The sequence below is a fragment of the Miscanthus floridulus genome, chromosome 6 (assembly GCF_019320115.1).
Source record: "Miscanthus floridulus cultivar M001 chromosome 6, ASM1932011v1, whole genome shotgun sequence".
NCBI classification, from domain to species: domain Eukaryota; kingdom Viridiplantae; phylum Streptophyta; class Magnoliopsida; order Poales; family Poaceae; genus Miscanthus; species Miscanthus floridulus.
Window position 1 is genome coordinate 77,562,719 of NC_089585.1, and position 14,023 is coordinate 77,576,741.

At 52.3% G+C, this 14,023-nt stretch overlaps 1 protein-coding gene across 1 annotated transcript; it reads left to right on the plus strand.

The window, feature by feature from the left end:
* The first annotated feature begins 7,862 nt into the window (after positions 1–7,862).
* Positions 7,863–11,487, plus strand: LOC136456176 (actin cytoskeleton-regulatory complex protein PAN1-like). The gene has a single exon (XM_066455960.1). It carries the CDS (start codon positions 8,096–8,098, stop codon positions 11,087–11,089), a length of 2,994 nt encoding a protein of 997 aa, XP_066312057.1. The 5' UTR covers positions 7,863–8,095; the 3' UTR covers positions 11,090–11,487.
* Positions 11,488–14,023: the final 2,536 nt, after the last annotated feature.

The window sequence follows — 14,023 nt, forward strand, 5'->3', positions numbered from 1 at the left end:
GTTGTACTATTGGTTGTCATTGTGGTCATCGTGGCGGCAAACATTGTGCTATTGGTCGTCATTCGGGTCGTCGTGGCAGCAAGGCGGGCGGTTAGTGCCCGTATCTTCGTTAAAATGCACCTCTGCTTCCTCGGCGTCGGCGTACTGGTTGGCGGTTGTGATCATCTCACCGATGCCGGTTGGTGGCTTTCTATTGAACTTAGAACGGAGTTCTCGATGATGAAGTCCTCGGACGAAGGCGGTGATGACTTCAGCCTCCGTGATGTTGGGAATAGAATTCCTCATCTCGGAGAAGCGTCTAATGTAGCTGCGGAGTAGTTCGGACGGCTTTTGGTTGATGCGGTTGAGATCGTGCTTGGTGCCCAGCCGCCTACAAGTGGCCATGTAGTTGTCGGTGAAAACTCTCTTCAGATCTTCCCAAGAGCCGATGGAGTCCGGAGCGAGGCTTATGAACCAGCTCATGGCGGCTGGCGTGAGCATAACAGGGAGATAGTTTGCCATGATGTTGGTGTCTCCTCCGGCGGCGCGGACAGCGGTGGCGTAAGCCTGCAGCCACTGAGTTGAGTTCATCCTTCCTTCATAGGGCTCGACTCTGGTGATTTTGAAACCATGGGGCCACTGAAGCGTTCGGAGTGCCCTAGTGAATGCAGGGGGCCCTTCCGGGATACCAGGACCGACATCGGTAGTATTGCCGGTGACAATCGGCTCCAGAGCTAAGTTTAGGTTGCCGTATTCCTGCTCGTACTCCTGGCGACGTCGTACTTCATCTTCATGGTGCCCGAAACGTCATTGGTCGATACGCCGTCGTGCGTCCCAAAGGTTGCTGAGGTGCACTCGGGCGTCCTGTTCGACCTCTTGGTCGTGCTGGCAATGATGCTTGGCGCGGTGGCCTCCAACTCCCCCCTGGGGAGGTGGTGACTGGTCGGCGAAGCGGCTTTGACTAGGGCGGCGATTAGATCTAGGATCAACTGATCGGCGGATCACGCTTGAGGAGCACAAAGGTCTCTGAACTTCTCGAATCTCGTTAACTTGATAGTGTGCCGCCTTAAGCATAGCGGCGACCTTGGCGAGCTCGGGCGTCTGCGGGAGGTGAGCAAGTTCGTTGGCGGCCACAGCCAAATTAGCGCTCGGAGTCTTGAAAACGTCATGGCCGTCAACGCGGAGGAATTCTTCGTTGAGGTTGCGATGGAGGGGCCTTCCTTGTGAATCGAACTGGTTATCACGAGCGGCCTTGGCCATCGCGATGGCGCGTTCGTTATCACACCATTGCACATGGTTGGCGTTCCTATTTTCACGGGCGGCGCATTCCTCGTCTGTTTCGCCGTTCTAGGAGGGCTGTCGATACTAACGTTGAAAATCGTGCCACCCCAGAAAGGCAGGAGAGGAGGTTGCTTGGTGAAGGTCTTGGCGAGGGGCTCGGTGGATCCTTGAGATTCGAAGTCCAGATTTTCCTCAAGGATAGTTTGGAGAGATGCTCTGAGACCCCGGCCGACGTGCAGCATGTTGACGGTTGGTGGAAACTGGTCGGCGAGTTGGTCGGCGAATTTGCCCCTTAGGGCATCCTGATATGTAGCTACGGTGTTGGCGAGCCCGAAAGGCAGGGCGGCGGGCCCTAGAGTCTGCCAAGCATTGAACGTTGATAGATCAGGATCGGAGGGTGCTCGGTGCTGAACAAGGGTATCTAGAGCTGACTCAGCAATGGAGAGGCAATCGGCGAGTTTCAGGCCGACCCGATCGATAGATTCGATCAGATCGTCGTTGTTGACATGCCTACTCTGGTAGCAGGGAAGCGAGCGGCGGGTGGCTGATGGAGTCGACCCCGGAAGTGGTTCCGAGATTGGATCTGCAGTTGCAGGTGCGAGGGTGGTCGGTGCAGAACAGATCTGCACCGGCTCGAGAAGCTCTCCAACTTCATCGGCGTTGATGACCCACGTGATGGATCCAACCATGAAGATCTGGCCGGGCTACGGGAGGGACGAAGAGCCTGTGGAAAAAACCATCTTGTTCGACAAGGAAATAGCACGCACACCCCTACCTAGCGCGCCAACTGTCGACAGAATATCATCGGTAGTCCACCGAGGGGCACCCCGCGATGGTAGATTGATCGGTAGAGGAGCGTGTAATCAAGAACAAGAAGGCAACAGAGACACATGAGTTATACAGGTTCAGGCCATCGGTACGACGTAATACCTTACTCCTATGGTCTGTTGGTTTGCATTAGCTATCGTATGATTTTCCGTGAATTCGTAGGGGGTCCCTGCCCACCTTATATAGTCTGGGGGCAAGGTTACAAGTCGGTTAGATCTGAGAGATAACCGGAAAGTAATAATAGATTACAAAAAACATGGAATCATACATATCCTATCAGATCTCATAACATCTTCAGGATATCCTCTCCGTGCCTTGCGGGGGTCGCCGAGCAGAATCGTGCCCTGCAAGTCTCCTTCTTGCAGGCTGGGCCGCCCCTAGAGGCATAGCCCATGTGACCTGCCATGGATTTTTTAGTTCTCCTGATGAAAAATGTGGATTTTTTAGTTCTCCCTCGGGTGTGCTCGACAGAACTGCATAGTTTGGTGCTCTCTCTTGGGTACTTAGTGTCTAATAGAAGACAAGTACCCTTTAGAGGGCATTAGATTAGGTGGTTCTGCCACATGTACTTCCCTATCAGGAATGTACCATCAACAAGTACTAAGGGACAATAATTCTTGAAGGCCTCAGCAGACTGAGCAAAACACCAAAAAAGTCTTTGCAGAACATGCTTCAGAATGCCATCCACATCTGTGACAATGTGGCCCACATAAGGATACCACCTAAGGCCTAGATTGTAGTGTTTCATGGCACTTAGAATCCTAGGAACTTGGTTGTACGCCTCTTTTCAATCGCCCCATAGCAACTCTATAGCATGTTACTTTGCCCGCCATGCCTTTGAGTACTTGACTCTATAACCAGTGAACCCAAATATGGTCTCGATCATGCTTGAAACTGATGTGTCACTATCGGCCCTAATCGTACCAACAAGACGATGACCAAGGTAACGGGCTATGTTTTGTGCGTGCACACCCTTCAACTTCGAAGATCGACACGTGTGAGGTTGCCTCACATTACGAATCTTCCACTTTTCATTTCTCTGCCTCCGAGCCCATAGACCCCATTGACATCCATTCTTGCAAAGGACCATGCACCTCTTGTTCTTGTCGGAGTGGCTCACATAATAAGGCCTGTGAAACTTGAGATGCTCTAACATATCAAATACCATTCCCTTCTTAATCACCACCTCCTCACTATCTGGTACCTCATCGGCCAACAACGTCAAACCGTTGTCAATTGCCTCAATTCGACATCATTGTACTCCATTCTCAATGACCCATCAGCTAGGGACTCCTATTGCGTCCGGAAATCCCTCCCTCACAGCAATCACTTTCGTCCTCGCTACTAGGCTCGGACCTGTACTCGTCCTCCAACACATCATCCGAAGTACTTGGCCCCGAAGTCAAGTCATCTTCGTCCACAGAGGCAACATCAACTTCGTCATCCTCCGATCCTTGGGATATGTCATCCATATCATGTGTTCCATCTCCGTTGCCACCTCTCCTCATCAAACGTTTCTTCATCGAAATCATCATTCAAGGCACCGGGCTCACATGACCTATCAACTTCTCTAACGACAACCGCTTGTAACTCTTTGTCTTGGGTAAGGTTCTCTATGGGCTCCACATCCACAATATCATCCACAACAACCACAATTGGGCTACACCCCTTCTCCACAACAACTTCCAAGCACCTAACACTACTACTCTTGACAACTTCTACGTAGTTCTTCCATTCATCCTCACATGACAAAGACATCAACACATAGTGTGCTCGTTCCTTCCCACAGTCAAATCGACCTCTCAATCTTAGTGGCCACCCAAATTTATCCTGGCATTGGCTGACCAAACCATCAAAGGTAGGTGTACTAAAGAACTTGAACATGTTCTTGCATACTTTCAAACTCCCCATTTCCTTTAACTTTGCCACCATAAAATAATCGCACTAACCGATCCATCTACAAAATAGGAACGAAACACATCAACACCAACAACTACACATTCGAAATAAATTGTGTGCATTCACTACTACTTTACAATATCACAAACTTCACAGTGATGTGAACAAAGACAACAAACATACCTATCTAAATCCTCCATGCATCAACTACCTAGGTCCATGCAACACTGTAGGTTACATCCAATCCACGGGCAGAGTCTATCATAGACATAATCTATGCATCAAATAGTAATAACCAACGCTACCAACATTCATAGCATCCCTAATTTCCTAACCCTAGTGAAGCAACAAATGGCATAAGAAGTCAAGAAATCGAGGAGATGGAGTATAACCTGGCAATGTACTGCACTCCACGGAGCAGGGAGGTCCACTCTCCGGCGCTGGAGATGCCTGGCAGAGGCGCCGCAGCGGCCAGGCACCGACGAGGCCACGCGTTCATGCTCCCTAGCCGCAGCAATGCACTGAGGAAGGGAGGGAGAGGGAGAGAGAGGACAGACAGCAGCTGCTGCTCAACTCGCCTACGGTGGTCGAAGACGGCGAGGACGGCCGGAGGTGGCGGGGTGGCGCGGAGTTGGTGGCAGCGGCATTTGCGTCGCCCAGGCGCGTGGGAGGAAAGGAGAGGGAGAGAGAGATGGAGAGAAAGGAAAGTGGGCTGGGCCGTCAAACCCTATTTCCCTTTGTCGCGCCAGCCCACTCGGCTCGACAGCTCTGTCGCGCCGGAGTCGGTGGCGCGACAGGGCGGGGCCCAGGCCTTGCCACGCCAGCTACGGTCAACGTCGGCGTCACCGTGGCTCGGCTTGTTGCGCCAGCCACGCTGGCACGACCAAAAGGGTCAGTTTATGCAAATATATTTTTATTAGTATTAAAATATTGACAAAAAAGGATTAAAAATAAAAAAAAATCCCCAGTTTGTGCGGTTGCCGCGGCACCATTCGGCCGGTCTCGCTCTCGGTCTCGCCGCGCGCATGGACCATCCCTGATAGTAAAATAACAAGAGACAGCACCCGGCGGGCCATCCCCTGCTGCAGGGCCGGGCACGCTCCCAGATCACACCACCGCCCACACGCCTGTCGTGCTCCTGCGTCTCTCTCATCTAATGGTGCCCATCAACACGAAACTTGTCTGTCAGTAATAAAATACATGCATTAGAAAAGATGGTCACGCACGGACAGAGAGGATTAGTAGAAATGAAGCAGCAGCAAAAATATCAAAGTGAGGATGGACCATGGACGTACGGGATGGCCAAATGGTAGATTGGGAGAGCGGAACGAAGGCTGGATTGACTGCATTTATTAATTTGTTTATTACAAGCAACGCAGCACCCTTGCCCTTTTGATTTCTCTGTATCTCTCTTCCTTCCTGGCCATGGCCAGGTGATTAGTCTCTGATCACTCATGGGATTTGGCGTGGCGCGAACTTGTATAGCTGGGGCTTGGCTATAGCTGGTGCTGGTCCATGTCACATGTTGTGAGCTTGGATTCCTGAGACAGACTGTACGCTACTGGGGATTGGCTGTGTTCTTCGTTCCGGTAAAGATTCTGTTATGACCCGTTCGTTGGTCTGAAACTTGACTGAAATTGACTGAAAATACTGTTCCGATTGAATTGTTGTGAGAGAAAAACACTGTTCCACCTAAAAAAAAGCCGAACGAGCCGAATATGGGGTAACCCGAACAGGGTTCCGAGGAAACATACTAGGAGTATTCCAGCACTGGTACTGTGTGTATTGTACTGGGCCGTCTGTGATTGGGACCCGGACAGTTGAGCTCGGCGGGCCCCAATCAGGGTAGAATGCTGTACTCGTACTACTCGTAGACGAGGAGTACAGTGCCTGGTACGAAAGCAGGCTAGATGCTTTGGAAGCAACGATACCTTTCTTTCTGTCTGTCTGTCTGCGCAACTCTACAAAGCGTGCTTGCTCGGCGGCGTGAGTCCAAATCACAGCTTTTCGTTTCGCGTCGCTGGTGGTGTGGTGATGGTACTCCCTGGTAGCGTGCCAAATAAATCAAAATTTTAGTGAATCATATTCATATTTATAACTCTAAATTAATCTATTATGAAAATATATTTTATAATTTAAGTTTTTATCTATAACTGTTCAAAGATATAATATACTACTAGAATTTTATGTTTTACCGGACGGAGGCAGTATCTCACACCTGCATTCTGCTGCCGTTGCTTTTTACATGGACTTGAGATGAGGCTGCTCAGGTCGGGAAGCTTTCCTTTTGGATCTGGAACCTATTGGATGGGACAAAACTGAACGGTAGGGTAATTCAATTAATCCTAATTACTGCACCAAATTAACGCGTTGCGTGCCATTATCGCAGCCAAAAACCAATGCTTGCCCAACGACTACCGCTGGAGGAGTAGGAGTAGTAGCATTGCAGTAAACCTATACCCCGCAAATGAGCGACGTGTAGCAAGTTCAGGAGGAATCCTGCGCTTTTTATGCTTGGAATCTTGGCATACGTCGTAGCAAGCATTCTTTTTCTGAGCAAGTCCTTTCTGCTGAAGCTAGCGTTCGAACCAAAGATGCTGGGCCGGATATCAGGAAAGGCAAAGAAAGGGCGCGGCGGAGGAGTACGTGTAGAGTATTGAGTGAAGTAGTGTGCACTCCTGTTGGTCTGGTCATTCGTATTCATATCGGGTCGTCGCGTGAATGATGAGAGGGGCCACTCACTGTTTTCTCGAATAGTCGCATCGCCCTGCTCGGCTGGACGCCACGGAATCGGCTCCGCGGAAGATGGATGGCCAGCAGGCCGGGAACCAAAAAGGGCGTGATGGAATCATGATGATGGTGCTGACAGTTCAAACAACCCAAAGACGCAGCAGAGCCAAACCAAACCAAACCATACTGGGCTGGGTACCGTACCGAATCGTCAGGGTGGACGCTTCGCGCGTGTTCCGTTCTAAGGCAGGCCAGGCCATGCTGCAGACGGGGTTTACGCCGTGGTTTTGGGATCTGCAGCTGCATCCAGCTATCAGTCAGGCCACGCCTCGGCAGCTGTGTGTTGTGTGTTGTTGCCGCGACGCGCAGTTCTCTTATGTCACGAGCAATGTATGGAGTGGAGGTATGGAACGAACAATGCGCGTGCGTAACGTCCTCCCTCACCCGCTGCTCCTCTTCTGGGAATCATGTGCGTGCAAAAGCCAGCCGAATTCGGTTACATTTTGCCGTTCATGGCGCCGTGCCTGGCGGACACCAGCTCGATCGATGCGTGACCGCCTGAATGCCGGTTTTCGATCGAGAGCTCCTCCGATCCGCAGCGAATCACTCGCCGATCGGAAGCCGTTACTTACGGCAGCTCATCGGAGGAGCAGCAGCCCAGCAGGCACCCGCACACCGCCAGCGTGAGGCGCAGGCGCTCCAATGCCGCTCGCTCGATCAGACACCGCACACCACACGCCAAACCATCATCAGATGCCAATCACTGCTCAGGTGCGACGAATTGTTCGTTGCAGCCTCGTACTGGCAGACACAGGACGCAGTACCACCTCTCTCTACCTGTCAGCTTGGCAAATAAATCAACACGGTGCGGTGCGGTGCGGTGCCGCATCCCACACTGCTGCTGCTGCTGCTACTTGGCAGCGAAGCTTCGGTGCACAACAGTGCAAGCGCGTGACGGTAGACCGGGATTAGTTAGCAGCGGATTCACTATTTTTTTTCAGGGCCGGGGTCAGCATTACTGCAGTAGTGGCTCGCCTAATCATTCCCAATCGTACGCGGCTTTCTTGCCCACAAATCGTACGCGGCATTCCGTTTCGTGCGACATAATATAACCAAGCAGAGCAGAGCAGAGCAGGCACAACCTGCCTGTGTGTCCGTCACCCTCACGTACGAGTCGTATATATCTCCGTGTCCGTGAGCTCAGGCAGACAGAAGAAAGCTAGGGACCAACAGCGAGAGAAACTTCAGCCAAAAGGCCAACAGCAGCGTCACAGAGCAGAATAGAGATCGAGAGCGCGCTTTGCCCTTTCGCCAACGACGCCAGCGACCACGACGGAGCAGCTGCGGAGGAAGAGGAGGAGGAGGAGGAGGAGCTGGGATGGACGGCCAGGTGAGGGATCATCCTTCAGCCGCCGCGGTTGATGACGGCGCGCCGAGCACGAGCGGCGGTAGCGCGAACGCGCCCGCGCACCACTACGCCGACCACGACAATGCGGGCGGCGGCGGCGGGCCCAAGGTCTGGGTCCTCGTGCTCCTCTTCGCGCTGCTCCTGCTGCCCTTCCTGCCCTCCGCGATGCGCCGCGGCGGCGGGACGCCTTGGGCTGGAGGAGGAGGAAACGGAGGCGGTGGCGGCACTGGAGGAGGAGGAGGAGGGTACCGCCGCGGCGGGATCAACTTCAAGAGCGGCTGGGACGTGGTCAACCTCTGCCTCGTGCTCTTTGCCATCCTCTGCGGACTCCTTGGCCGCAGCAGCGGCGGCGACGGGGACGGGGACTCCTATTCCGCCGCGACTTCCGGCGCGCCGGCCAAGGACGATCATCGCCAGGCATCCTCGGCGCCCGCCGCGGGGGCAGAGCCCGTCACGGCGGCGACTACGAGCTCGGGGGAGTGGGACGGCTACGACGACTCCATGTCCGCCATCTACGCCAGCCTGTCCCGCACCAACCACGCTCACGCCTCGGGGATCCGCCGGATGAAGAGCAGCAGCTCCTACCCGGAGCTGCGCCTCGGCAGCGACGGCGTCTGGGCCCTCGCGTCCCCGGAGGCCGCCTGGCGCTTCTACGACGACGCCGAGCTGTACCGGACCCGCCGCCCGGAGAAGCAGGAGCGGACCTGGGACGTCGACCCGCACGGGAGCGGGAGGACAACCACGACGGAGGTCAAGACCATCCCCGTCGACACCTTCGTCGAGCGCGGCCGGACCGAGCAGCCTCGGGAGCCGCGGAGGCGGCGGAGGAGCGTCGAGAGGCTCCCCAGGATGGCTAAGGTGGACGAGGAGAGGCCGCCGCAACAACAGAGGGGGGAGGCGCTGGCAACGCCGAGGCTCAGGAGGTGGAACTCCGAGGTTGTTGACGTGATGCCGGAACAAGAGGCGATGGTGGCGCCGGCGAGGAGCAGGAGGTGGGACTCGGAGGTGGTGGGCGCCATGCCGGAGCAGGAGGCGCCGGTAGCGCCGGTGAGGCTCAGGAGGTGGAACTCGGAGTCGTTGGATAGCATACTGGAGCAGGAAGCGAGAGTGGCGCCGGCGAGGAGCAGGAGATGGGACTCGGAGGTGGTGGACGCCATGCCGGAGCAGAACGCGACGGTGGCGCCGGCAAGGCTCAGGAGGTGGAACTCAGAGTCGCTGGATAGCATACTGGAGCAGGAGGCGAGAGTGGCGCCGGCGAGGAGCAGGAGGTGGGACTCGGAGGTGGTGGACGCCATGCCGGAGCAGAACGCGACGGTGGCGCCGGCAAGGCTCAGGAGGTGGAACTCAGAGTCGCTGGATAGCATACTGGAGCAGGAGGCGAGAGTGGCGCCGGCAAGGAGCAGGAGGTGGGACTCGGAGGTGGTGGACATCATGCCGGAACAGGAGGCAGCGGTTGCGCCGACGAGGCTCAGGAGGTGGAACTCAGAGTCATTGGATATGATACTCGAGAAGGAGGCAGCGGTGGCTCCGGCGAGGAGCATGAGGTGGGACTCGGAGGTAGTGGACGTCATGCCGGAGCAGGACGCGGCGGTAGCGCCGGCGAGGCTCAGGAGGTGGAACTCAGAGTCATTGGATATGATACTCGAGCAGGAAGCAGCGGTGGCTCCGGCGAGGAGCAGGAGGTGGACCTCGGAGGCGGTGGACGTGACAACGGAGCGGGAGGCGCCGGTGGCGCCGGCAAGGAGCAGGAGGTGGAACTCAGACGCAGTGAATGTAATACCGGAGCAGGAAGCGCCGGTGGCCCCGGCGTGGAGCAGGAGGTGGAGCTCGAAGGTGGTGGACGTGGTCCCGGAGCAGGAAGCGCCGGTGGCGATGGCGCCTGCTGCTCCACCACCTCCGCCTCCGCCGCCGGCGCCCCGTCGACGGCGACGGCACAGCGTCGACACACTGCCGAGACCAGAGGAATTGGAGCAAGAGATAGTTGTGGAAGAAGTGAGGAACCCGATGCCGCCGCCATCGCCGGCCATGTTCCCGCCTGGAACGCCACCCCCTCCGCCCCCTCTTCCGCCTCCCTCGACGGTGTCGCGCAGCAAGAAGAAGCGCAGCGGCAGCGTGGGCGGCGCCAAGGAGCTAGCGTCCGCCATTGCTACGTTCTACCAGAAGAAGCGCAAGAGCATCACCATGAAGGCCAAGCGGAGGCCCCATCACCACCACCACCATTCCGATGGCCACTACTCGTCGCCGTCGTCAGATGCGTCGGCGAGCCCGGACTCCACTGCTCGCACCACCACCAACGCCCCTCCGCGGCAGCCGCCTCCACCACCGCCTCCTCCCCCGCCACCGCCTTCCTCCATCTTCTCCAATCTCTTCAAGAAGGGCAGTAAGAGCCGCCGCATCCACTCCGTCGCGCCACCGCAGCCGCCACCCCCGCCTCCACCCACTCGCCGGTCCAAGAAACCGCCACCGCCTCCGTCTCGCCCCGCGCCTCCAGCACCCCCGCCACCACCAGTCAAGACACGGCCGCCACGCGCCCACGTGCACACGCCCACACCGCAGCCGCCGTTATACCCGAGGCGCGTCTACTACACCTACTACCCGCTCCCGCCGCCGTCTCCGCCGCTACCTCCGCCTCCTCCTCCGCCGCCACCGCTGGTGTCAGAGGGCGAGGATGACTCCCCTTCCGTCACGGCGTCGCCGGCGCCGGCGTACTGCGCGAGCCCCGACGTGAACACGAAGGCGGACAGGTTCATCGAGAGCTTCCGCGAGGGGCTGAAGCTGGAGAAGCTCAACTCGTACCGGGAGAAGTGGCAGAGGCAGATCCAAGAGGGCGCCGCCGTCGAGATCGAGGAGGAAGGGGAGTTTATGGTGATCGGGTCCCTCTTCGGCGACGACGACGAAGACGAAGATGACAGCATCTCGTTGCCGCAGACACCGGCGACCGCCGCTGTCGCCGTCGGATTCTAACGACACTGACGTCGAAGCAAAAATTTGAATTGGAATTTTTTTTTGAAAAAATGGTCCCGACAAAATGGAGAGGGGAAAAAAAAAGATACCACAAAAAGAGTATTTCTTCTGGCTGCTAATCCTGGTTTGTCTGCAGTACAGTACTGCTTGTGAATGATTTCCTTTTTCACTAATATGGGTTTGGGTAGTTAGGAATTGACAGCGAGATTTGTGTGTGAAAGCTGGGGAGGCTTTTTGTGCTTATTTTAAAATGGCGAAAAAGCTCTCTTTGGGTGTTGCATTAGGTGAGCTGATGTGAATTTCATGTCTATGCACTTTGGAGCTTTTGGAGTTGTAAAATATATACCATGATGAGGAAAGTAACACATCTTTACCCGTTTTTTTCTCTCTCTTTGTATTCCTTTTTGTTCCTGTATATATATATAGTTTTTTTTTTCGAAACGATCCTGTATATATAGAACATCCCTGTACATGTACGTGTACTTGTACGTACGGTGCGTGTTGTGGATAACGTGCAGTTGTTGCGTTTGCACAAGAGAATCGATCGGTGTAGCAACAAGCTGTCAAGCAAGCAAAGCGGATGATGATTCCAGTGCGTGTGTTCGCTGCGGCATTGGATAGATGATGATGATTTGTATTGCTTCGAATGAATGTGGCCGGACGGCTATATGATTAGCTTGATGGATGGGTGGATTGGGCCTCGTGTGGTTGGGTTGCATTGGGCACCACCCATCACGACAACGAAATGCCACAATGCGCATCACCAACCTGACAGCAAATAAAAGCATCTCCCCTCCTTATTACACCCTTTTTAGGGGCATGCATCTACTACTACTACTGATACGGCTAATTGCAATTAACAAACATTAGTCATACCACTTATGATGAGATGGAGTGTGTGTCTTTGGTACAAGATGTGCAGTAGCTATCAACAATCATCTGCATTTGTTTAATAATTCCAGTGTGCCGGTGGATGTGGTTTCATGACAGATTATATATTAGCTAGTGCTAATGGGTTCCTAGACGAACCCCTCAATCCAGCCATACTAATCTACTACGTGCATGGGGCCTCCCAGCTCCATGATTGAGTGCAAGCAAGCCACTTTCACGTCCGTCATAATCTCGCGGTTGGGGCACCGCACTTGGACGGACTATTCCGGCCGATGATGCACTTGATTTGAACTCCCCTGGTTGCATTGGTTTGTTCCGGGATGTTTTTCAAACACGAGCAGAGCAGATCCTTTGATTATGTACGTACGTGTCCATCAGACACGGATATGATGATTATTGTTTCTAGTATTATTGTATACACTGTGAGAACGGCTTGTCGGGCTGTTCGGCTGGTATTAAAGTCGGTTAAAGCTGTTTTGTTGTGAGAGAAAATACTGTAGATTCTAGCTGATAAGCCGGCTGATAAGTTCAAACGAACAAACCGTATATCAACCTTGGAATTGGAATAGCATATGTTTGAATGTTTGATTGACGATGTGGATCGTTGTTTAAGGAGAAGCTATGGTGAGCTGTCACGCTCTCAAGGTTGTCGTGTGTTTTTGTTTATGCAAATTATTTTCCACACAAGTTTGTGACAAGTTGTTTACCTCTCAAGGTTGTCGTGTGTTTTTGTTTATGCAAAACATTGAATCTTTTTTTTTCTCCACTTCTGCATCATCAGGATCTTATCTTGTTGGATCGATATCATCTAATAATTAAGTTGTTTACCTCTGTATAATTTTTTTTTCAGTTACAAGTTGAACGCACATATACCACGCACACGTTGTATGCATCACTTTTGCATGTACTATTTGCTAGAGCTATGGATGAAAATGGTACGGATATTTATCCGACCGTCCGTTCGACCGAATAAATATGAACACTTAAATGGATACTTATATGGATATTCGGATTTTTTTCCGGATACGGATACTTAAATGGATAGTTTACACGGATATCAAATACAAATATGATATCGTCGGTATCCGGCGGATACAGATAATCCGAGTAAAAAAACGGATATATCCGTCCGGATACTATCCGTTTAAGTTCAAACGACCTTGGATGGAGAAATGATCAAAATAAAAATTATAGATCTTGTTGAGCTGAACAAACTTGGTATTCAAAACTTTTCAATTTGAGACAATCTAGGGTTCCGAAAACTAGTTTGTAGGCGTCAAAATTTAAAAATCACAAATTTGAACCGTCCAAACTATCTCAAATAGAAAGTTGACCAAAACAACAATTGTAGATCCTGATGAGTTTAACAAACTTGGTATTCAAAACTTTTCAATTTGAAAGTCATTTAGAGTTCATAATACTAGAGTCAAAGTGTTGTTTTTTCATTTGACCAAATTTGACTTAGTCAAACTTGCTCAAATGAGACACTAAATGACCTCAGATGAAAAATCTCTGAATACCAAGTTTGATCATCTCAGCAAGATCTACAATTGTTACATAGCTCATTTTCCCATTTGAGAAAGTTTTATCAAACACTAGTCACAAATTCTTGAATCTCATATAGACTTTCTAAAACTATGTCACACACTTATGAAATTTGAACTATATTTTGTTCAAACTTTTTCAAATGAAAAAATGGCCTATATAAGGATTGTAGATCTTGATGAGCTGAACAAATTTGGTATTCAAAACTTTTGAATTTGAGATAATCTAGGGTTCCGAAAACTAGTTTGTAGGCGTCGAAATTTAAAAATCACAAATTTAAACTGTCCAAACTATCTCAAATAGAAAGTTGACCAAAACAACAATTGTAGATCTTGATGAGTTTAACAAACTTGGTATTCAAAACTTTTCAATTTGAAGTAATTTAGAGTTCATAATACTAGAGTCAAAGTCTTGTTTTTTCATTTGACCAACTTTGACTTGGTCAAACTTGCTCAAATGAGACACTAAATGACCTCAGATGAAAAATCTCTGAATACC